The 24550-nt window shown below is 49.0% G+C and overlaps 1 protein-coding gene across 1 annotated transcript in view; it reads left to right on the top strand.

Annotated features, from left to right (window-relative positions):
* TRAM2 (translocation associated membrane protein 2) overlaps window positions 1-24550 on the top strand; it is an 82535-nt gene that overhangs the window by 40305 nt on the left and 17680 nt on the right. The window contains exons 2-4 of the mRNA XM_034648266.1: window positions 2318-2381; window positions 23454-23563; window positions 24069-24185. Of these exons, the coding sequence (XP_034504157.1) occupies window positions 2318-2381; window positions 23454-23563; window positions 24069-24185 (291 nt within the window). The remainder of the gene's footprint in view (window positions 1-2317; window positions 2382-23453; window positions 23564-24068; window positions 24186-24550) is intronic.

Here is a 24550-nt window from a genome sequence, read left to right as displayed (position 1 = left end):
CTCCACGAACTTAAAAGATGAGTGTGTTTCCTGGATGAAACTGAATGGGGATTTGTGCCTAGGACATGCGCAGTGTTTAGTAAATACTGTCTTCTTGCCTGTCTGCCTGTCTTCCTCCTCTCTCTTTCCTTCTCCCCCTTCCTCTGGCTTCCATGTCTTCTCTTGCAGGCCTGTCAGCCTGAGAAGAAAAGGGTTACCCTCAAAGGAGTCATGGCAGACAGTATAGAGTCAGGCAGTTGGGTCAAGGATGACCAACGTGAGTGGAGTTCAGGAGGGGACACCGCCGTGGCTGGAGAGGTGTTGGGGGAGGGGCTTCATGATCTCGTGGGTTCCGGTGGGTTAGCAGCCAGGTGGTGTCAAGGAGGAGGCTGGGGGATGGCAGGAGATGACAGGAAGGACAGCCAGACAGTGGGGCAGATGCTGAAAGAGTGGGAACAGAGCAGCTGAGTGAAGCACACCAGCCTAGACTCAGCTTTTGATTTTCCATCTTGTCCATCAAGTGGTTCCCGAGCCCTTCCCATGTGCTTCTGGGTTAGTCCCTGTGTGCAACGAGTGGCACATGAGGAGGAATTAAAGGAGTAGACAGGAAGGGTGGTATGGGGGCACGGTGCAGGGCGCCTCCAGTGGAAGAAGGTGTCCCACCCTGTGAGCAGTTAGGGATGACTTCATCGAGAGGCTACAGGTGAGCTGGGTTATGATGGATAAATGAGATTCTGATCAATAGGATTTGGGGTGTGTGTATGAGGGGGTGTAACAGAAGTAGGATACAAAGCGAGAGGGGTGAAAACCCCCAAAGGGAAATAGTAGCACATTTTGGCTGGAACAGTGTCCATCTGTTCTAAAGAAACACGGGCAATTAGACTAGAAGGGAGGTTGGGAGCCCCCTGGAAAAGGTCTTCTGGACCACAGCAGGAAGGCTTTGGGGTGCAGGTGGGGAAGACCTGTGTGTTTGGAGAACGCTTTGTGTTCCGCAGAGCGCCTTCTTATCCCTAGTCTCCCTTGACTCTTTCCCTGTGAGCATGACAGAACACGTCCCAGACAACAGCACAAACACGGGAAGCCTCATGCATGGCTGTGTACAAAGAGCAAATGACACCTTGCTGCAGAGCCACGGGGATTGTTGATGGGGAGAGTGGCCGAGGACAGTCCCCTCCTTCTGAGTGTGTTGAGAGTCCACCCCGGGACGGTCTGCAGTGCTCCATTCACTCGGTTCCATGCTGCTTTTGCTGTGCCGGTGCACTCCCCCCACATGCACAGTACAGCCTTCAGACCTTTTTGTGGAGAGGAAAACCAGTCAGTCTTTAGTGGTGAGGTGTATCCAGGGGCCGCCTCCTCCCCTGGCCTCCTCCCCTGCTTCCGCACGGTGTGGGTGGTGCTTCTCAGCCCCAGCTGCACGTCAGAAATATCTGGGGAGCCCTACACCACACTAGCAGCTGGGCCAGCACCACCCAGAGCAGCTGGGGTACTACAGATGCCCCTGATTTTGTGGACAAGGGAGACTGAGGCTCGGGGTGTAAGGTTACACACCTAGCAAATGGCAGAGGCAGCATTTGAACCCAGGTAGTCAGTCGATCCTTAAGTCCAAGCTTTGAGTCCCCACATGTGGTCAGCTCTTCCCTGCCGGAGGAATTGCCCTAGGCCTGATTTGGCTACGAATGGCTAGGTGACGACCAGAGACTAGGCACTGTGCAAGTAAGAGTTTCGAGGCAGCTTTCGAAATAAACAAGCCAGCGGTGTGGGGTGTTACGTTGTGCCCCGGGCCCCATTGCACAGTGGATGTGAACTTCGCAGCTGCAGTTCTCGGTTTCTGAAGCTCAGGTGTAGACCTCGGGGGCTACCGTCCGCGTGCAGTTAGTTAACCAGTGTGCTGGGGAGTCCTCAGCTCGATGGAAGCTTCTTGAAGTCCGAGTCCTCATTTGCTACCGGTTTCTGTCTTCCACAGTGCCGGGCGCCTAGGAGTGACTTAATAAATACTTGAATGGATGGCAGGCAGGTCTGTGCCCTTAGCTTGGGAGCTCTCGGCTTGTTTGGTTTCATCTGCAGCGAGTACGAGTCTAGATACCACCCAGCGCCTAGTATTTTTTTGCTTGTTTTTAGTGCAGGTATCGGGAGGCATGACATTCAAGAAACACGGGGAAACACAGACAGACAGACAGACAGTGCTAACGCCTCCCAAGGTTCTACCCTTTTGTAATAGGACAGGTCTGTGGGTCTGAGATGCCAAAGGGAAGGGCCCTGGGGGCTGGTAGCAGCATCCGCTTGTTTCTTTTGATGGGACCAAGAAGCTAAATTGGAACGTTTTCCCTTTATTTTACAGGTCACCGCCAAGACTGCCTTCCTGTTTATTTTACCTCAGTATAACGTTAGCGTGCCTGCAGCAGGTAAGAAAAGCACGAGTCTGTCTTGCCCTGGCCCCGTTAACTCTGAAGGCCTCGGGAAACTTACTTTTCCTGGGTGCATGCACGATCTTGTTAGCTGTTGAAGCTCGGCCTCCCACCTCCTAGCACCGCTAAGAGACAGCTGTGGGCCACACACAGCCCTCGGCCCACGGCTCTGCCCTCTCGGGGTCCTCGGGGCCCACCATCAGGAGCCAGGCACCGCACCCCTCTTCCAGTAGCAAAGCGCTGGACGTCCTCTTGATGAGTAAAGGAGGAATTTCTGTTTGCTGAATCTAGCATTGGTACAGAGGTGAATCATCTTGACTTCCAGGGGCGGGTCTCTTTGCCTGACTGTCCCAGGGACTAGCTGAAGGATTCAGGGGGCAAATCCCTTACCCCATGGCCTACAGAGGATGTAGTCCCTGGAGCCAGACTCGGGGGAAACTGGGCTTCAGGGGCAGCCCAGTCAGTTCTTTCATGAGAGTCAAGCTGAGGGAGGCTATCGAGAGAGGAAGAGAACTCCATGCTCAGGAAAGGAGAGACAGGACCCCCCACAGCCAGTGCAGGTGGTCAGGAAACAAGGCGCACTCCAGCCCTGGCGGGCACCGTGGGTTCTCACATTCGGGGGCCACGTGGCCCGAAGTTACATTCTGCCTTCTCTGCTTCTGCCCCTCGGTTCTTTTATTAAAACGGAAGTCAAGTCGACACACAGTGTTACACGAGCTGCTCCTCTCTCCTGACAATCCTTCTAACTAAGACACCTCTGGATCCAGTGGTCCTTACGATTTACTAATTTAAATTGTTTAGCTTTTTTCTGTTTTGTTTAGTTTTTTAAGATTTATTTATTTGAGAGAGGGAGAGAGCAAGAGAGGGAGCACTGGAGTACGAGCAGGGGGAGGGGCAGAGGGAGAAAGAGAGAATCCTCACACAGACTCCCTACTGAACGTGGAGCCCAACAACGTGGAGCTCAGTCCCAGGTCCCTGGGATCGTGACCTGAGCGAAATCAAGAGTCAGACGCCTAACTGACTGAGCCACCCAGGCGCTCCTTTTTTCTCCTGTTTTTTAAGAAAATTGTGAAAAAATACACATAACACACAATTTACTATCTTAGCCCTTTTTAAGTGTACAGTTTGGGGGCATTAAGCACGTTCACACTGTTGTGCAACCATCACCACCGCTCATCTCCAGAACCCTCTTCATCTTGCAACACTGAAACTCTGGACTCATGGAACAGTAACTCCCCCCCCTCCCACCTCCGCCCTCCAGCCCCTGGCAACTACCGTGCTGCTTCCTGCCTCTCTGATTTGACTACTGTAGGTCGCTTGTATAGGTGGACTCATACAGTATTTGTCTTTTTGTGACTGGTTAAAATTTATATTTGTACATAAACATTTTTTCAAAATTTATTTGTGTGATACATGACTCTCAGAGGACATTTATAAAATGCAGATAAACATAGGAAGATAAAAATCACACGTGACACCACCACCCAGCTAACCACTACAGTTCATGAGTATTGATTCATAACCCACTGTTTTTGCTTCGAGTATATGATGAGCCTTCTTTCCATGCCATTAATTATTATTCTGGTCAGTAAGGTATTTTGAAAAGCTGCAGACTATTTCTTAATAGGGATTACCACAAATTATCTATTCAGTCCCATATTATTGGATATTTAAGTTTCCAGCTTCTGTTGTAAACAGTGCTACCATAAACATTCTTGGGACTAAATTTTTAACATGCATTTATGATTATTTTCTCAGGATACATTCCTACTACTGGGATTTCTGGGTCAAATACTATGTACATTTTAAAGGTTTTATATATGCATTGCCAAAATACCCTCTGTCATCTCATTCTTATGATCCATAAGTCCTAAGTTTTTAAGTTTTTCTTTGCAAATTTAAAATAGACAAGGTTTTTCTTTTTTTAGTGTCAGGATGCCAATTTATTAATTTATAAAGAGATCCAGCTATCGAATGTTGTGTTGGTATTTCCATTGCATTTCTCCCTGAAGTCCATTTATATGGGACGCCAGATCATAACCCAACACTGCATTATAAATTTAGCATGAGCAAGTATTGTCCTGGGGACTACAGCAGCTGATGTGCGTGTGACCAGGGCATGCTTTTATTATAGAAAGGGCCTCGGAGATACTTGGGTTTGGTTCCCGACCACCATCATAAAATGAATAGTGCAGTAAAGCAAGTCAGATGAATTTTTTGGTTTCCTAGTGCATATAAAAGCTATGTCTACACTCCACTGTAGCCTGTTAAGTGGGCAATAGCATTATGTCTAAAAAGCAGAGTACGCACCTTAAGTAAAAAGTAGTTTATTGCTAACAAATGCTAACCATCATCTGAGCTTTCAGTTGTAATCTCTGATCACAGATGACTGCAACAAACATAATAACGAAAACCTTTGAAATATTTTAAGAGTTACCAAAATGGGACACACAGGCAAGTGAGCAAATGCTGTTGGGAAAATGGCACCGATACACTTGCTTGACAGAGGGTTGCCATTAAGCCTTCAATTTGTAAAAAATTCAGTGTCTGCGAAGTGCAATAAAGTGAGATGTGCCTGTGTTTGCAAAGCCGGATCATGAGCAGAGGTTGATTTTTGAGTTTGAAACTCTCCCAGAGAAATTAGCAGACAAGTGATATCCTAAAAGAATCCATCTCCCGCTGGAATGAAAAGGTAGACTTCTGGCTCCAGGGCTGAACCTGGAACCTGTGAGCGTAAAGACCTCCCACCGGGATTTGGAGGTGTGCCACTATTGATCATATCACACTCTCATCTATTTTTTTGTTTTGTTTTAGAGAGTTACTTTTTTATTTGAGAGAGCATGGGGGAGGAGAGGCAGGAGGGGAAGGGGCAGAGGGAGAGGAAGAGACAGAATCCTCGAGCAGACTCCTAGCTGAGCATGGAGCCTGACGTGACCTGCGCTGAAATCAAGAGTTGGACGCTTAACTGACTGAGCCACCCAGGTGCCCTTGATTCTGCTTTTTGTTTATTCATTTGCTTTGTTTTTTAGATTCCACATATAAGTGAAATCATATGGTATTTGTCTCTCTCTGACTTATTTCACTTAACGTAGTACCTTCTAGGTCCGTCCTTGTTGTCGTAAATGGCAGGATGTCATCTTTTTTTATGGCTAGTATTCTGTTCTGTGTATTCTGTATACACACACACACACACACACACACACACACACACACCCCACATCTTCTTTATTCATGGATGAGCACTTTGGTTGCTTCCATGTCTTGGCTACTATAAATAATGCTGTAAACAACAGGGATACACATATCTTTTTGAATGAGTGTTTTCACTTTCTCTGGGTACGTATCCAGTAGTAGAATTATTGGATCATATGGTATTCCTATTTTTAATTTTTTGAGGAACCGCCATGCTGTTTTCTGCAGTGGTTGGACCACTTTACATTTCCACCACCAGTGCGCATGGGTTCCCTTTTCTCCACATCCTCACCAACACCTGTTAGTTTTGTGTCTGATTCTAGCCATTCTGACAAGTGTGAGGTATTCTCTCATTGTTTTGATTTGCATTTCCCTGGTGATTGGTGATGTTGAGCTACTTTCCACGTGTCTGTTGGCCCTCTGTATGTCTTTGGAAATAGTCTGTTCAGGTTCTCTACCCATTTTCAACTAGATTATTTGGTTTTTTGGCATGGAGTTGTAGTTCTTTACATATTTTAGATATTAGCCCCTTACCAGGTAGATCATTTGCAAGTATCTTTTCCCATTCTGTAGGTTGCCTTTTTGTTTTGTTGTTTCCTTTGGTGTGCAGAAGCTTTTTATTTTGATGTAGTCCCAATAGTTTGCTTTTGCTTTTGTTTCCCTTGCCTTGGGAGACATATTGCTTTTGTTTCCCTTGCCTTAGGAGACATATCTAGGAAGATGTTGCTACAGCCCATGTCAGAGAAATTACTGCCTGTGTTCTCTTCTCAGATTTTTATGGTTTCACGTCCCACATTTAGGTCTTTAATCCATTTTGACTTTATTTCTGTGTGTGATGTGGTCCAGTTTCATTCTTTTGCATGTCACTGTCCAGTTTTCCCGACACCATTTATTGAAGAGACTTTGTTTCCCCCATTGTGTATTCTTGCCTCCTTTGTCGTAGATTAATTGACCATGTAAGTGTAGGATTATTTCTGGGCTCTCTCTTATATTTTATTGATCTGTGTGTCTAGTTTTTGTGCACAAAACATGTCTGATTTCTGACTCCTAGAGCTCACCATTTATTAGGGAGGGATTGATAATAAACAAGTAAACAAGAAAAAATTACGGTTGTTGTTGGGGTGGTGAAAGGAACAGATAAACTTATGTGTGATAAGGAAAAATGAAAAAGGACAGAAGATGTTGCTGAGAGGCTGACATTGGAGCCGCATATGTGTGACAAGTTGTGTTGGGGGAAGAGGGAGAGAGTCCAAGCAGAAGAAAGAAGATCCCAGGCACAGGGATTAGCATGTGTGAAGGCCTCAAGTGAGAAACAAATATCTTGGCACATGCTGGTGTCTGAAGGAAGGCCAGTGTGACTGGAGCCTGCTAGGTTTGGCATTTTTCTAGGGTGGAGCTATTGAATTCTGCTCCTGGCACCCTCCCCCAGGCCAGAACAAGGCGTGGGTAAAGGTGAAGGTACATTATAATCCGTACTGAAATGAGGAGGTTTCAGTTACTTTAGAAAGAAAGGGTACCGTATTGTTAAACAGCCTATCTCTTGTTTAAATCTTGCCATTTGGGGCTATTTGAAATATGACAAGCAAATACTCAAGAGAGGCAAGGGAGTCAGAGGAGCCCGCTTAATTTTGTGTTGGGCCTCATTACCACCAGCCTGCTGTGGTCACGTTGGGTTTGTAAGTATGGGAGGAAAGTAGGCGTCTCATGGGAAAACAGCAGTTCGCAGTCACAGGTCTGTTGAGGTTGCGATTTTTATTTTTTATTTTTTTAAAGATTTTATTTATTTATTCGACAGAGACAGAGACAGCCAGCGAGAGAGGGAACACAAGCAGGGGGAGTGGGAGAGGAAGAAGCAGGCTCATAGCAGAGGAGCCTGATGTGGGGCTCGATCCCATAACGCCGGGATCACGCCCTGAGCCAAAGGCAGACGCTTAACCGCTGTGCCACCCAGGCGCCCCAAGGTTGTGATTTTTAGAACCCTCCTCCCAAATCTCTTTAAGGCTGAGAATGCTTGGGAACGTATCCTTTTTGTATAACCTGGGTAAATTCTGAATTCTAAGGTTTCTTTAAATTGTGTGTAACTTGCTCAGTTCAACATTTGTTTATTTTTCAATTCGGCATTCATTTATTTTAAAGATTTTATTTATTTATTTGAGATAGAGAGCAAGGAGCAGGGGAGCGGCAGGAAGAGGGAGAAGCAGACTCCCCACTGAGCAGGGAGCCCCACCGGGGCTCGATCCCAGGACCCTGGGATCATGACCTGAGCCGAAGGCAGACGCTCAACCATCTGAGCCACCCAGGGGCCCCTCAATTCGACATTTAAATTTGAATTTTAGTGGAGCAGTGGCTGTGTTCATACAAAGCCGTCTACCGTTTCTGAATCCCCTTTATTTCCTCAGCTGAGGTTTTCACATTCTGCAGACAACAGCTAATGGTAATGTTGGTGAGTTTCTCGCCTCTGTCCTCCTCTCTTGCCTCCTCCCAGCTCCCTGCATCTGTGTATAGGCTCAGGTCATAAAAGTGCCAGAAACTGAGTGGCTTAACAGCAGAGATTCATTGTCTCACGGTTCTGGAGGCAAGAAGTCCAGGATCAAGGCGTTGGGAGGGCCATGCTCCCTCTGTGGGCTCTGGGGCGGGTCTGTTCCAGCCCTCGGTCCTGGCTTCTGGGCCCTTGGCTTGTGGCCGCAGAACGCCCATCTTCATACGGCATTTGCTCTGCGTGCATGTCAGTCTCTGCGTCCACGTTTCCCCTTAGAAGGACATCAGTCACGTTAGATGGGGGGCCCACACTACTCCACCGTGACCTCATCTTCACTCGTGGCATCTGCTACGATTCTGTTTCTAAATAAGGTCACGTTCCGAAATAGCAGGGGTTAGGACTTCAACGTATGAATTTGCGGGGATGTAATCCAACTCATACCACTAGCCATAAATGTATGATTTTGTCCTATTATAACGAGCTGGCTAAGGAGATTAAGCCCCATTCAGGGAGAGGAGCATTATTGTTATAGTAATCAGTTGTCCACAGCCTGATGGAATGCCTGCCCTGCTGACATCCTTGTGTTTTTGTTTAAAGTCAACAGCCATGAGGCAGGAGGTGTTCCTTGTTACCAATTCCTACTGTCCTTATTCCCATTTTGCTACCCTGTTTGGGTTGTCAGACGCAGCAAACGGAAATCCAGGACCACCAGTTAAACTTGAATTTCAGTTAAGCAGTATTTTCTTTTTTCCTTTTTAGTATGAATATATCCCAGATTATACATGGGACATAACCATACTAGAAAATTACTCTTTTTCTATCTGAAATTTAACTGGCTTTTTTTTTTTTTTTAAAGTAGGCTCCACTCTGGGCAGGGCTTGAACTCACAACCCTGAGATCAAGACCTGAGCCAAGACCAAGAGTTGGGCACTTAATGGAGCCATCCAGGAGCCCCAGCCGTCTTGTATTTTATCTGGCAACCATAAACCCGGCCCAGCTCTGGCGAGGAATAAAATGTCCAGTTTCTGGTGTAACCATTAGACACGGAATCGTCTTTCTGATTAAAATACCACCAAGTGTCAGTGCCAGAAATACAGAGAACGTAAAAGCTCAGAAAAAGATTCTGTACACAGTCTTCTGTCTCATCCGGAGCAGGTGACTCCAGATGGGTTTTTACAAGGTTGAGCACTAACAAGGTTGTTCTGGGTTGTGCCACTAATTTGCTGAATGACTCAAGGCCTGCTGGCTTTCATCTGATCTAGAATAGGTGACCCGAATTGGGCTTAGCATTTACAAGGTTGTTTTGGGTTGTGCCGCTAATTTGCTCAGTTGTCTTGGGTGGACTGTTTAACATTTGTTGTCTCCATCCTTCATCTGCAAAATTGAGAGCTGTGGTCATGGTCTCAGCCCCATGTGTTTCCTCTCAGCCCCTGAGAGTCATCTTAAGGGCTTGCCCCTCAAATTGTCCTCAGACCTGCACCATTTGCATTCCTTGGGAACTTATTACACATGCAGGCTCTCAGGCCCCACCACACAACTACTGTGTGAGATCTTGCCTTTTTTTTTTTTTTTTAAGATTTATTTATTTGAGAGAGAGAGAGCTGTGTGTGCTCGAGCAGGGGGAGTGGCAGAGGCTGAGAGAGACTCTCAAGCATACACCCAGCTGAGCATGCAGCCTGGTGAGGGGCTCAATCCCAGCCCCCTGAGATCACGACCTGAGTGGAAACTAAGAGTCAGCCACTTAACCGAGCCGCGCAGGCGCCCCCAGATCCTGCTGTTTAAGGAGATGCACAGGTGATCCTGTGAAGACTGAGAAGTGCTGTTCTCAGTGCCCTGCATAAAAAGCACCAGGCAGGCTTTCAAATAACCCTGTGCTTCCGACCTCAAAGGTAAGACAGAGAGCCGCTGGATCCTCTCACTCGCTTGAATTTTTCTGTTTTCTCCCAATTTTGGTTCTTCTAGAAGTCTTTGGTCTGAGGGGTGGGGGGAGGTGAGGAGTACCACGGGGTGGGTTTGGTTTTGAGCTGGACCTTAGCTCCCCAAGAGGTCATGGCCACGTTTGTAGGGCCGTGTGGGTGGGGGTCACTGTAGCTGTACATTCCTGAGCCCACCTGTTGCTGCACCCCTCGATCACTAAGGCTGAGGGACCTCTTTGGGAGAAGGGTATGTTTTGTAGTCCTCAAAGGTGACAAGCACACATCCTGGCTCTCGTGCTCGGCGGTGGCTTTGTGGCCCACAGCTGCTGTGCGGCGTTTTGCAGCTAGGGATGCAGAGGCCAGGGGCCTCCCCCGCCGGGGCTTGGCCATTGTTCTCATGGCCCCTGGTAGGACGAGACACACTGCCTCATAAAACCACCGCAGACAGATGGCTTCCAGGCCTCATTCAGCTGAACGCCTTTGTCCAGGGCTCAGAAGGTGTTTTTGTTCCCTGTGCTACCTGGCAGGAATTCGTCTTGTCTCCTGCTCGTATCACGTACTTGAAAGACTGGCATCACATATCAGACTGAGCCCCTTTGTCAGATAAGCTTGTGGGGGACAAAAGGGAAGAGACAGGTGGGCAGCAATGGCTCTGGAGACGGAGCCTTGCTTGATTACAGAGTAAGCTCCGCGACCTGTGGCCTACCCAGCTGGAGGGCATTCGAGGCTCACCTAGCCTGGCCCCATCCTTTTCCGCTGAGGGAGCGGAGACACAGAGAGACCTTCCAAGGGATCCATCTCAAGCTGGGCTGCTCCTATCCCATGCAGCACCAGGGCCTCGGGCAAGCCATGGGAAGGCTGGGTTTGCTAAGTGGGGGCAGCGGGAAGAGGGGGGACCCACCAGGGAGGCAAAGACCTGGCTTTGTCTTATCCCCTTGGTCCAAACAGCCCCCAAGATATTCCCTTTGGCCCTAGAGTCCTGTGTGAATAAGAAAAGAAACCACATTCCTCAGTGTCCCTGGCCTCATTGGTCAACCATCTGAAAAAGAGTGGGGTGCCTCAGACCCAGGACTTATAGCCAGTCCTGGACTTGGATCTTGCCCCCCCTACCCCCCCCAGTAAACTGAAACTTATTAAACCTACTGCCTTCCTCTGTTTGGTCGGCTCAAACAGAATACAGACTGGGTGGCTTATAAACAGCAGACACTTCTTTCTCACCGGTCTGGAGGCTGGAAGTCTGAGGTGAGGGTGCCAGCACGGTCAGGTGAGGGCCCTCTTCCACGCACAAACGTCTTGTGTCCTGGCGGGGGAGAGGCCAGGGAGCACTGTGGGTTCCCTTATAAGGCCCCAGCCCATCCATCACCTCACGACCTAAGCACCTCCCAAAGGCCCCTGCCTGTAACACCTTACGTTGGTGGTAGGGCAGTAGAGCGTTAGGACTCCAACATGGGAATTTTGGGGGGCACACATTCAGACCAGGGCACCTGTTATAACAATTGTGTAGAAAAGGGGACAAACCATAAGTGGTCAGCTCTGTGAATTTTCACAAGGTGAACACCTCAGCACCTCCAGTGACCCCTTCCAGCCTGGATCTGATTTACTCTGCTTCCTTGTTACAGCCCAGAGGATTTGTCCCCTTCAGTGTGCATTTCTAGAGGTTTAAGTGGAACCCCTGAGTGCCTGTGGCTAAGGGTTCACCAGCCAGAAGCCTGGCAGTGGCGTCTTTGACCTGCTCGCTCTCCCGTTCTCTTGTCTCTTCTCCTGGCGAATTTTCTTGCTCTTTCCCTTCCCTCCCACAATCCTCTGATCCAGACCACACCCCATGTTTTTACTTCTTCACGTTCCCGTCTTTCCTGATCCAATCTTGTCTTCTATCTAGCTTGGATAATTGTTTTCTTATTCTTACTGAAATAATTTTCATTCCTAATTTAACAATGGACTTGTTGACATTGTTTTTATCCAAGGAGGGAAAAAAAAGTTTTGTGATTCTAGATTTTTCTCATTTTGTACGTGATCCTTGAGGAGTTATTTTTCCTTTATGGCTCTCAATGAATTTTACTTACGTACGTATTTATTTATTTATTCACGTACTATTTTAAAGCTCCTGGTCCCCCCGTAGGCGTTGTCCGCTTGCTGTCTGCCCATGTGGGCTTTTGGGAGCCTCACGTTTGCAAACAGCAGTGGGGGCTGAGTGTGTGCTCGGCACCCAGGTGTTGTTGCTGTATTTCTTCCCTGAAGGCCCTGGGGCGGGGGGTTTGCAGCCTTGTAAAAAGGAATGGTGCGTCCAGAAAACAATTCCAGAGTGAGGCCCTTTGGTTCCAGATTCTCCTTACTGCTTTTCTCACTTTTGTTACATCTTTTGGCATCATGCAAGTATCCTTTTCTTGTCTATTTTACTAGAAAGTTGGCGAAAATCTATCCCGAGTCGTGTAAAATGGGGTTAAGATGGTCACCTTGACGATCCCTTAGCTAGATCTTTAATTAACTGCAGGGAGGGAGGGTGGTTGGTGTGTGTGACGGAGGATTATATAAGAGCACGTATTTTTGCTGGGCCTGCCGTGACAAAATACCACAGACCAAGTGGCATAAATCACAGAAATTTACTGTCTCTCAGCTCTGGAGCCTAGACATTCCAAAATCAGGGTGTTGGCAGGTTGGTTCATTTGAAGGCTGTGTTCCAGTCCTCTCTCCTTGGTGTATAGATGGCCATCTTGCCTGCTTGCACGTGTGCGGCTTCCCCTTTTTGTAAGGACACCAGTCACATTGGATTAGGGCCCATGCTAATAATCTCGTTGTTCCTTGACCTCTGTAAAGACCCTGTGTCCCAGTGAGGCCCAATTCTGAGGTGGTAGAGGCTAGGACTTCAACTTCACCATTTCCGGGGGGGCTGGGGGACCACAGTCCACTCCTAACAGCGGAGCGCGTGTGAGAACCTCGGTGGTGCTTGTAGGTCACACCCTGCTGGCCGTGTCTTCCGGGTCGGGAGGCCAGCGAGGGCGTGGCTGGGCAGCCTGGCCAGATAGAGCAGGAGTGGAGGTCCGAATGCCGCCCTTCGAGGCTCTGTGCCCCACACCAGTCCTCTCCTAGCACCTTGGAGAGAAGGCGGGCCTTCTGGGTTTAACAGATGCATCGTCTGTGCCCTTTGAAGGGGAGTCAGAAAGCCAGGAGGCCTTGGCCCCTGTCACTGGCAGCACGGTGGGGGGCTTGGCCCACCCCTAACTAGCTGCTGGCCTCGAACCTCAGCTGCTGGGTCTGTAGAATGGGAATAATACTCAGGATTCCTGTGAGAGGTGAACAATGCCACTTAGAAGCTGTGTTTACTCCAGTGCCTGGCACAGAGCATGCGCTCAGTGGCTTATGGCTGTTGCTCGTAATCTTTACCCTAAATGAGCACTGTCCTGGGAGTGCCTTTGTGTCGGGTGCGTGGTGAGGGTATGTTCCTTTACCTTCTGATTCTGGTGCGAGCGGTCATAATGATCCCATCTGTTTGTCTAGCACTTTACAGTTTATAAGTCCGTTACCCATTTCATCCTTACACCTTTGATGGTATCAGGTAGATGGCGTGACCCTCCTTGTCCACGGGGGTGAGTATAGGCAGAGCGACCCTGTGTCACATGACGGGCGAGTGGCCACTCCAGAAATGAGCTTGAGGTCTGTGTGTCTGGTCTGGGTCCCTGTGGTTCAATAAATAAATAAACAAATAAAGCAAAGAGGTGGGGGACACACCACTTCTTAATCTAAAATGTACAAAGTGGAAGAATTTGAGCATTTATTTACTTAAAGCTTATTTTTTGAATAGAAACTACACTCACCTGTCCAAAATGTCAGAGTGAAAGTGTTGCCCCCCCACCTGGAACTTTTCCTTGGACACCCCCATCCCCTGTGGATAATCCCTGCTGTTCCCTGTGTTTCCTGGATTTCTCCTCTTACCTTCCAGTATTTCTTTACGCACACACAAATCCGCATGTTTCTTTTCTCCTTTCTCCTGTAACTGGTAGAATCCTGTGTGTTCTGTACCTGGCTTTTCCCCCCCACTAAGTAATCTATCCTGGATCTCTTTCCCTGGCGACATGTAGAGAGCTTTGGTGTCGTCTTCACAAACCGTACTGAGGTACAGCATGTGCCGTGAAGCACACACGTTCTGGAAGGGTCCAGCATGGTGACCTTGTGCACAGGTGCACACCCATGCCGCCATCCCCTAGGTCGGGATGCAGCGCTCCCAGCTTCCTCCTAGCCAGTACCCCCTCCCAAAGTGACCATTATTCCGCTTTCTGAATCTCCTGATGAGTTTCCCCTGTTCTTGATCTCTCATTTTTAAAAACAGCTCCACCGTTTATGTGGGCACTTCTTAAATTCAGTGCGCATCCGAATCACCTGGAGAAGTCACTAAGTGCGAAGTCCAGGGCCGTCTCGGAGTTTCTGGCCCAACAGGCCTGGGGTAGATCTGCACCGGCATTCCTTTCCCAGCTCACAGCTGATGCTGGCGCTGCTGGTCCTCCGCCGCACCTCGAGTAGCCCCAGGGCCCTGGAACGATGATCTACAGAACCAGGCCCCAGGACATGAAAACCACCTGGATTGCTGCCATCAGTTTATTGTCAAACACAGCGCTGCGGCACATAACCTTGTACACGTGTCATTTTGAACATGGCAGATGTTACTCCAAGATAGATTCCCGGAAGTGGAGTTGCCACATCAAAGGGTTGATGCACTTGTAATCTCGATAGAAATTACCGAATTGCCCTTCCAGAGAGGGGGTCCATTTTGCATTCTCCTTAGCGGTGTGTGGAAGAGCCCGAGTCGATTGTCAGGTGTTGGATTTTTGCCAATCTTGATAGGTATGAAATGGGGAGCTCGCTGCAGTTTTAATTTGCGTTTCTCTTCTGGGTAGGGTTGAGCATCTTTTTAAGTGCATAAGGGCCATCTCTCTTTGTGAATTGTTCACAGCCTTTGCCCATTTTTCTGTTGCAGTTTTGATCTTTTCATCCTCAGGTGCTGGGAGCTCTTTACGTACTAACAAGATTAGACCTTCATTGATGATCTGAATTATGAATATCTTCCCCCACGTGCTGATTTGCCTCTTGATTTTGATTGTGGTGGTTTGGTTTTTTCCCCCCTCATATCTAAGTTCCCCCCCCCTTTTTTTTAAAGCTTTATTTTTTATTTTTTTTATTTTTTTATTTTTTTTTTAAAGATTTTATTTATTTATTCGACAGAGATAGAGACAGCNTTGATCTTTTCATCCTCAGGTGCTGGGAGCTCTTTACGTACTAACAAGATTAGACCTTCATTGATGATCTGAATTATGAATATCTTCCCCCACGTGCTGATTTGCCTCTTGATTTTGATTGTGGTGGTTTGGTTTTTTCCCCCCTCATATCTAAGTTCCCCCCCCCTTTTTTTTAAAGCTTTATTTTTTAAAAAGATTTTATTTGAGGGAGAGTGCAACGGAGAGAGTGAGCGCGAGTGGGGCGAGGGGCAGAGGGAGACAAGAGAAGCAGATTCCCTGCTGATCAGGGAGCCTGCTGCAGGACTCAATCCCAGACCCCTGGGATCATGACCTNAGCTTTATTTTTTAAAAAGATTTTATTTGAGGGAGAGTGCAACGGAGAGAGTGATTGCGAGTGGGGCGAGGGGCAGAGGGAGACAGAGAAGCAGATTCCCTGCTGATCAGGGAGCCTGCTGCAGGACTCAATCCCAGACCCCTGGGATCATGACCTTAACAGAAGGCAGACACTTAACCGACTGAGCCACCCAGGTGCCCCTAAGTTTTTCTTTTAGAACTCAAAATAACGTGGAAACAGAGTTGGTCATAAGCATAGAAACCCACAGAAAGTGAATTTTGTCAGTGTGGATATGCAGACATTGGGAAAGGCACTGGGAACTCAGAGACAGCCAGATTGTGCAGCGAAGCTCTCTGAACAGCCAGCTTTCTGCACAAAGGCACAAGTCTGGTTGGCAGATGCCCAGAGAAAGGTGGATGGGATGGTTACGGATGGCCACCAAGCAGCTCAGGGCACAGGAGGGCGTGCAAGACCACGCGGGAGTGCCCGGACGAGATGGGAACACGTAAGGCATACAGGAGAAGCTGCTTACAGGTGACACCAAAGGAAACAGGAGTGTATCTCTTAGTCATAGGAAGCAAAACAGGATGTCCCTAAAAACCTTACTCCCGTCCAGGGACAGCTGCTGACAAAGGTGGTCAAAACAGCCAAGGCGCGTATTGATGATTCTAGCTCTTTTTAAACCGTGATCAGAGATAAGCCGAGCAAATGCCGTGTCTCGTGGGAGATGAATGATGCGTCTGCAGTTGAAGATCGGAGGTGCTTTCTTCCGAAGCTAGACTGATTCCCACAGGAGGGCATATGGACATACTCCGTGGGGGTGCGTAGGAGGAAGGGTGTCAGGGGTCATGTAGGCTGGAAGTTACATATTGGTGGCCCGTGGTCAGAGTTGGCCTGCTGATCTATTTTCTTTGGCCAGTCTGGTGTTGGCCCATAAAGTGTTTTTTTTAAATTTTGAATTAGTCCCCAATATTTTTAAACCTGATGATTTCATGTAAAGATTTTTCTCTTCGCTTCTGAAATACCAGGAATCTGGCCATACTGGGCTGCACCCCTCCCATGGCCACAATCTCTGAGGAGCACCTTCCCCACTCCTTCATCACCCCCAGGGGCACATACGCTGTGCTGCTTCCCACAGCCACACTCCCCTCTAGGGTCCCTGACATCGAGACTACCTGTCAATTACTGTGTATTCCAGTTTTAACTGTCTCTTAGTAAAGCGGAAAGGAAAGTGGATATTTTTTTTTTCCTTGTATGGAGAACTTTTTTTTTTAATTTTAAAATTTAGTGAACGTACAGTGCAATAATGGTTTCTGGAGTAAAAATCAGTGATTCAGCACTTATGTACAACACTCACTGCTTGTCACAAGTGCCCTCCTAAATGCCCATCCCCCCACACACCTCCCTCCATTAGCCCTCAGTTTGTTCTCATTAACTCTCTTATGGCTTGTTTTCCTCTCCTCCCACCATGTGTTCATCGGTTTTCTTTCTTAAACTCCACAAAGGAGTGAAATCATCTGATTTGTCTTTCTCTGACTGACTTATTTCATTTAGCTTAATACCCTCTAGCTCCATCCGTGTCATTGCAAATGGCAAGATTTCCTTCTTTTTGATGGCTGAGTAGTATTCCGTTGTGTGTATATACCACGTTGTCTTTATAGGAAAGTGGCTATTTCTTAAACTTGTCCCTCCCTAAGTAGAAAGGTGAACGATAGACTAAGAGGGCGCTTGTTTAAAGAAAATCAGCGGGAGGCGTCCTGAGGAAGTGGAGACATTACCTGTGTGAGGCAGCCGACCTCTGTGCTGGAAGATGTGATTTTTTGCGAGACCTCGACTGCTCTCCTCGTTTGGGTTACCACTGGTACCTGTCGGCATTTTGCTGTGACTCGTGACTGGGGGGCCTCTCTGGTTTAATAGCTCAGAAACGTGCTGCAAGGACTCTTCTGCAAAACTAAAGTAAGCTACTGCAAACCCTTGCCAGCCTCTTTGAGAGCCCGTGCAGGACAGGGGCAGTCCTCCGGGAGCAGGAGCTCCAACGTGCGGAGTGAGAGGATTTTTATAAGAATTAGTGAACAACCAAAAATCTAAAACAAACAAACAAACAAACAAAAAAACATCGTTTGGTTTATAGCCTCCTGGAAGATCACAAAGTTCCAGCCACCGTGGCTCTGTGGAGAGCGGAAGGAGCCAAACTGGTTTCCTTTCCTGCTTCGATCAAAAGTGGGGAGATAGCGGATAAGGGGAGGGCACCAGAGATCATGGGTATGAGTCAGGGCACAGCTTGTGAGTATCTGTGGCTGCTGCTGCTTGTTACCAGAGTCGGAGAAGGACCTCGGGTGTGGGTTATCACCAGTAAGGATGCGGGACGAGGGGTGGGGGTGAGTGGGTCGTGTTGGCCCTGAGGTGGCGTTTGGTAGCCCCGCTGGGGTGCTGAAGCTCATGGGAGCCCTGAGAAGGGCCCCTGTCCCTTACCTCTCTGAACCCCGTGTCCTCAGCTGCTCTCCCCACCTCTCTCATGAGGTGGTTATGAGGATCGAACAGAATAACACATATTGCAGAATTCTGAAACCATGAAGGAAGGCTCCAGAGTACAGACGAGGTTCCAGAAGGAACTTGAGAACCATTCCCCAGGGCCACTCCATCACCCACATCTATTGGGATGTGCCTTCTCACCATGGCTCTACCACCATGACCTCCGGCCTTCTGTGCTCACGTCTCTAACTCTTCTCCATGTGGCAGGAAGAGTGAGCTTTATAAATACAGGACTGAAAGCCTCTGCAGCCTTCCAGACCTTTCTCTGACCTGTAAGGGGACACGAAAGTCATGATCCGGCCCCGCCACCCTGCAGCCTCCTAGACTCCTCTAACCTCATTCCCCCACCCATCTGCCTGGGGCCTCCACCCTCACCAGCTCTCTCCCCCTGCACAGCTCGGCTCTGTCCCCTCCTTGAGCGAGCGACACTTCTGTTCCCTGTTACCTTCCCTTCAGCCTTCAGTCCACTTCAGAGCACTTATCTAACCCCTGGCCAGTGGTGGTGGGTTTTTGTTTTTTTAAGATTTTTATTTATTTATTTGACAGAGAGTGCACAAGCAGGGGAACAGCAGGCAGAGGGAGAGGGAGAAGCGGGCTCCCTTGCTGAACAGGGAGCCCCATATGGGGCTCGATCCGAGGACCCTGGGATCACGACCTGAGCCTAAGGCAGACGCTTAACTGACTGAGCCACCCAGGCGCCCCACTGGTGGTGGGTTGTTAATTTAAATGTGCATAGGATAAAATTTGCCATCGTCCCCAGTTCAGTGTCAGTGTACAGTTCAGTAGTGTTGAATATGTTCACGTTGCTGGGCAGCCCACCTCCAGAACCCTATTCTTGCAAAACCACAACTGTAGCTATTAACCAGCGACTCCCCGTTCCCCTCCCGCTCCGACCCCTGTTGCCCGGCGTTCTGGTTTGTGTCTGGGACTCTGCCCCAAACACCTGCAGGCTTATCTGTGCTGAGGCCTGTAATGGGGTTTCCTTCCTTTTTAAGGCTGAATAATCTGTGTGTGTGTGTGTGTGTGTGTGCGCGTGTGCGCTGCGTCGTTTGTCCATCCGTGTGTCGGTGGACACCTGGGTCACCTCCACCTTTGGCTCCTCTGGAAAGTGCTGCTGCGAACGTGGTGTGCAGATACCTGTTTGAGGTTCGGCTTTCGGTTGCTCGGAGCATGTACCCCGACGTGAAATTGCAGGATCCTGTGGTCACTCTTCTTAAATTTTTAATGGAAATATAGTTGACCTACAGTGTTATTAGTTTCAGGTGTACAGCATAGCGATTTGACAATTCTGTACATGACGCTGTGCTCACAAGTGTCGTCTCCACCTGTGACCATACGACATTGTCACAAGATTGACTCTTCCCTGTGCTGTACTTTTCATCCCCGTGACGTGGTTTATAACTGGTAGTGTGTACTTCTTAATCCCCCTCACTTACTTCACCCACTCGCTGCCCCCACTGTCGAGCACACACCGGTTTGTTCTCTGTGTGTAGGAGTCTGGTTCTGGTTTTTGGTTTTTTACATGCCACGTATAAGTGACATCATAAGGTATTTTTATTTCTCTGACTTAGCATAATACCCCGTAGGTCCATCCATATTGTCACAAATGGCAAGATCTTTTTTTTTTTTAAAGATTTTATTTATTTGACAGAGTGAGAGAGCACAAGCAGGGGAGCAACAAAGGGAGAGGGAGAAGCAGGATCCCTGCTAAGCAGGGAGCCTGATGCGGGGCTCGATCCCAGGACCCTGGGATCATGACCTGAGTCAAAGGCAGACACTTAACCGACTGGGCCACCCAGGCGCCCCAAGAACTCCTTTTATATGGCTCAGTGGTATCCCGTTATATGTGTACCATATCTTCTCTCTATTCATCTTATCAGTAGACTCTTGGGCTGCTTCCATAACGTGGCTATTGTAAATAATGCTGCAGATAGCTTTTTCAAATGAGCGTTTTCATTTTCTTTGGGTAAATACCCATAGTAGAATTGCTGGATTGTATGGAATTTCTATTTTTAATTTCGGGGGGACCCTCCGTACTGTTTTCCACAGTGTTTGGACCAATTTACATTCCCACTAGCAGTGCACGAGGGTACCTGTTCTCCACGTCATCACCAACGCTTATTTCTTGTCTGATTCTAGCCATTCTGGCAGATGTGAGGTTTTCTCTCATCGTGGTTTTGATTTGCATTTCCCTGATGATCAGTGATGTTGAGTACCTTTTCATGTGTCTGTTGGCCACCTGGATGTCTTCTTTGGAAACGTGTCTATTCAGGTCTAATGCCCATTTTTAATCAGATTATTATTGTGTGTGTGTTGACTTCTATAAATTCTTTATATATTTTGCTTGTTAACCCCTTATTGGGTATATCATTTGCAAATACCCTCTTCCATTCTGTAGGTTGCCTTTTTGTTTTGTTGATGGTTTCCTTTGCTGTGCAGAAGCTTTTTATTTTGGAGTGGACCCAATAGTTTATTGCTTTTGTTTCCCTTACCCCCGGGGACAGATCCAAAAAAAAAAAAAAGTTGCTAAGGCTGATGTCCAAGAGATTACTGCCTATGTATTTGTTTGCTTAGGAATTTTTATGGCTTCAGATCTTACGTTTAAGTCTTTCATCCATTTTGAGTTTACTATTTTTTAATATTTTAGGAACTACCATACTGCTTTCCGTAGTGACTGTCCCATTTTACGTTCCCACAATCCATGCGATTTGCCTACATCCTCACCAACACTTATTTCCTGTTTTTTGGTGTTTTTTTTTTTTTAAATGATAGCCATTCTAATGGATGGGATGTGGTGTCATGGTTTTGATTTGCATTTCCCTAATGACCATGATGGTGGGTACTTTGTCATATAGCTGTTGGCCACTTGTATGTCTTTTTAGATAAATGGCTAACCAAATCCTTTGCCCATTGTTTAATCTGGTGGTTTGGGTGGTGTTGTTGTTGCTGCTGTGTTGTAGTTTTAGCCTCTGGTTTTTTCGTATGAGGATTTGGTGTGCACCCACTAAACTCCAGGAGGGCAGGGCCAGGCCCACCTTGTTCATGGTCTTCTGGCCCCCAGAATGGAGCCATGCATGTGGGTTATTTGTTGATGAAAAAACACGCATGTTGCTCTCAACAGCGAAGGGACGGAAGAATGTATTAATTCACGCACTCATTCTTGTTTCAAGAGGGATCGAAGGCTATGGTCATATCTCTTTGGAACCGCAGTATTTGGGATGAAGAGTGGCAGGCGGCCCTGAAGAGGCTTTAAAGAGGATAATCCAAAGTCTTGTCAGGTGTTATCTCACTACTCTGGGACTGTGCTTGTTTGGCTGAGTATAAATCCCATTTTGCCTGGTAATGCTGGTCTCGATGAAACTTTGCGTGTTTATTTTATGGTTTAAAATATGCTACCATCCAGTTTGTGTCTTTTGGTCCTCCCTTCTGAAGGAGGCAGGGCAAGTGTCCTCCCAGCTGTCCTCGTCCCATCTCCAGTGCCTTCTCCTCTGGCCCCCGTGCCTGACCCTTACCCCCCTGCAGCCCTCGGCCCCTGGGTGGGCCCATCACTGCGTGCTGCCCCTTCTCTCACTGACCGCCGTCCTTCCCGCTGTCCCCGCTTTCCTCCTGCTTTAATCAAGGCCTCTCTGGTTCCTGATATGGATCATGGTGGCAACTCCCTGACCAGTGTCTTCACCTCCAGGCATGACACTGTTGGCCGCTGCCAGAGTCGACTTCCCCAAACCCATATTTCATCATTTGCCGGTTGAATCTGAATTCTTTGAGGGGTCTCTGTTGCCTTCAGGATCAAGTCCCCTGCCCCCCTTTCACAGGGCACCCAGGTGTTCACCGTGGCCTCCCCTGCCCCCCTGGCACCCTCGCCTCATCCCCTGCAGCTTCCGTAGATGCCGCCGCCTCGGCCTCGATGCTCCTCGCCCACTTGACTACCCGTGCTTATCCCCAGGTTCCGACGTCCTCCTGCTCCCCCTGACCTGCCCCCTGCCACCCCCAGCCCAGCCGGTGCTGGGCCCTGGCCCGCCGTGGCTTACTGGGGCGCTTTGTCACCTCTTGGCCCCGCGTGCCTGACTGTAGGGTAACTGTACATTTACTCGTCCGTCTCCTCACCGGTCTGTGTGCCCCGAAGCTGGGCCAGTGTCCCTTATCTCCACACTTCGGCAGTTAGCCCGGTGCCCCTCACACAGCAGGTCCTTGTGGAAAGGAGGTGGGAGAGGAAAGAGGCAAGTCTGTCTGACTTCGGGGTCCCCGGTCTCACTGTCCTCCCACCCCTCGGCATCATGGACCACCCATTCTTCCAAGTCCAGGCTGGCAGAGGGCGTGGCGTGACTCCCAGAGTGACCCAGTCAGCTCTGCTCCGTTCTCTGGCCACCCTGACCCTCACCGACCCTAGTCTACCTTCTGGTAAACGCATCCCAGCGGAGAGAGAGCGATGACTCATGGGGGCGTGATTCAGAGTCAGTGCGGCACAGCTGGAAGGGCAGCCAGTGTGTCTGCTTGGCCGAGTCAGGGACGGTTTACAGAGCAGCAGAGATCTGGGTCTGGGTTCACGAGCCCTTGCAGCCCGAGCCTGCTAACTGGAGCGATGGTAGAAATCCTCGGCTGTCCGTGGAGAACGAGGCTGCCACCACAGAGCTTGACAAGGCTTAGAAGTCTGGGATTCTGATTTATTGCTAGTAAACGATACTTCAATCAACTACCATTTATTGCATGCTTGCCATGGGTGTAGGCACTGTGATCAGCATCTCCCATACGAATTATTTCACTTCATGCTCACACTAGTCCAGCAACAAAAATAGTAACAAATACTTCTGTTGCACTTACTACGTGCTAGATAAAGTCCTGAGCTCTTTGCATGGAAGTCCTCTGATTCTCAGAGAAACCCTACGGTACGGGAACTACTGTTACCCTCGTTTTACAGATGAGGAAACTGAGGCACAGAGAGGTCATCTAGAGAGGTATCCCGCTGTCACATAGGAAATGACAGAGCTGTGATATAAACTCAAGCTTCTGAGTCCACACTCCTAAACCCCCACTCCACGCTTCCCTGATGAAGGCTGCAGTCCCATCTGACAGGGAAGGAAATTGCAGCTCAGAGAGGTTGGTCACTTCTGCATAGTCACACAGCCATGGTGTGATCGAGATTGCTTGTCTCCTCACCGCCATGCTGTCCTGCCCGGAGCAGGGGAGGTAGTCCTCCTGGTTCTCTTTAACCCTCCCCATCAGCACTTCCCAAGGGCCACGTCCAGAGCCTGGGTAGGATTCTAGGGTAGGAATTCTTCTGCGTCTGAGGGTACAGCCCGGCACATTCTGCTTCGGAGGTCTCTTCGGTCTGGGGTCCCACGGCACTTCCTCAGGCCCAGGGATGCTGACGTGGCTCTTCTTGCCCCACAGACAGTGAGACCGTGCACTACCACTACGGGCCCAAGGACCTGCTCGCCATCTTGTTCTATGTCTTCATCACCATCATCCTGCACGCTGTGGTCCAGGAGTACATCTTAGACGTGAGTGACGCGTGTGGGTCCCGACGTCAGAAACTGGGGAGATGCCGCGGGTGGCGGGGCCTCACCGCAGAGGAGACCGCAGCTCTGGACCCCTTTGCCTCCTGATTGGCGTGCCCTGATCGGTCCTGTTGCCTGGACATCCCTCGCCACACACCGCGGTTCCTGTCCCCGCTCACAGCCTCCTTGGTGCGTGGGACGGCAGCACTTACGACGGGAGGGCAGAGCTGCCTGAAATGGCAGGACGGCACCCTTATGGGTCTGTCCTGTAGCCTGATCGGGGGATGTTTTCTTCACATCTAGGCCGAAGACCTCCATCCTGCCACTTTCTCAAAACGCTGGCCTTGAACTGAGCGCTCTGTGCACCCAGCAGGTGTACGTGCACTAGCTCGGGTCACGGCCAGCTTCTGACTGCTGCCCTTTCATGGGTACGAAGTGGGAGTTCAGAGCCCGCCCGTGACCCACCCACCTGCATGTATTAACACGCAGGATTCTCGTTATTCCTTAGAAAATCAGCAAACGGCTTCACCTCTCCAAGGTCAAACACAGCAAGTTCAACGAATCTGGGCAGCTGGTCATCTTTCATCTCAGCTCGGTGGTCTGGTGCTTCTACGTGGTGGTGACGGTGAGTGGCCCTGGGGACTGGGGCCTGGGCTGCCAGCGTGCAGTCTCTTCTCGAATTGCTAATAAAAGGGAGCAGGGAGGGAAAAGAGGCAGGAGCAATTTGTAAAAACTTGGAGTGGTTTCGTGGAACTGAAGCTCTTTTTGCATCCTCATGGTACGAGAGGGGCCAAGGGGTATAACCGCTCCTTTATAGCTGGAGCGAGCCCTCTTGCCCAAAAATAAGCACGCGTTACCGTTATTAGGGGGTGGTGTGGGAATGCTACCAGGCATCTCCATAGCACTGTGTCATTTGACTGGGCCCTCCTACCAGTGCTCTCTACTGAGAGGAGTCTTACGTTTATTCTGGGTCCTGTGTTAATGGATTGG

The sequence above is a fragment of the Ailuropoda melanoleuca genome, chromosome 19, assembly GCF_002007445.2.
Source record: "Ailuropoda melanoleuca isolate Jingjing chromosome 19, ASM200744v2, whole genome shotgun sequence".
NCBI classification, from domain to species: domain Eukaryota; kingdom Metazoa; phylum Chordata; class Mammalia; order Carnivora; family Ursidae; genus Ailuropoda; species Ailuropoda melanoleuca.
The sequence above is the reverse complement of the archived record's forward strand: the minus strand, read 5'-3'. Positions and strand labels throughout refer to the sequence as shown.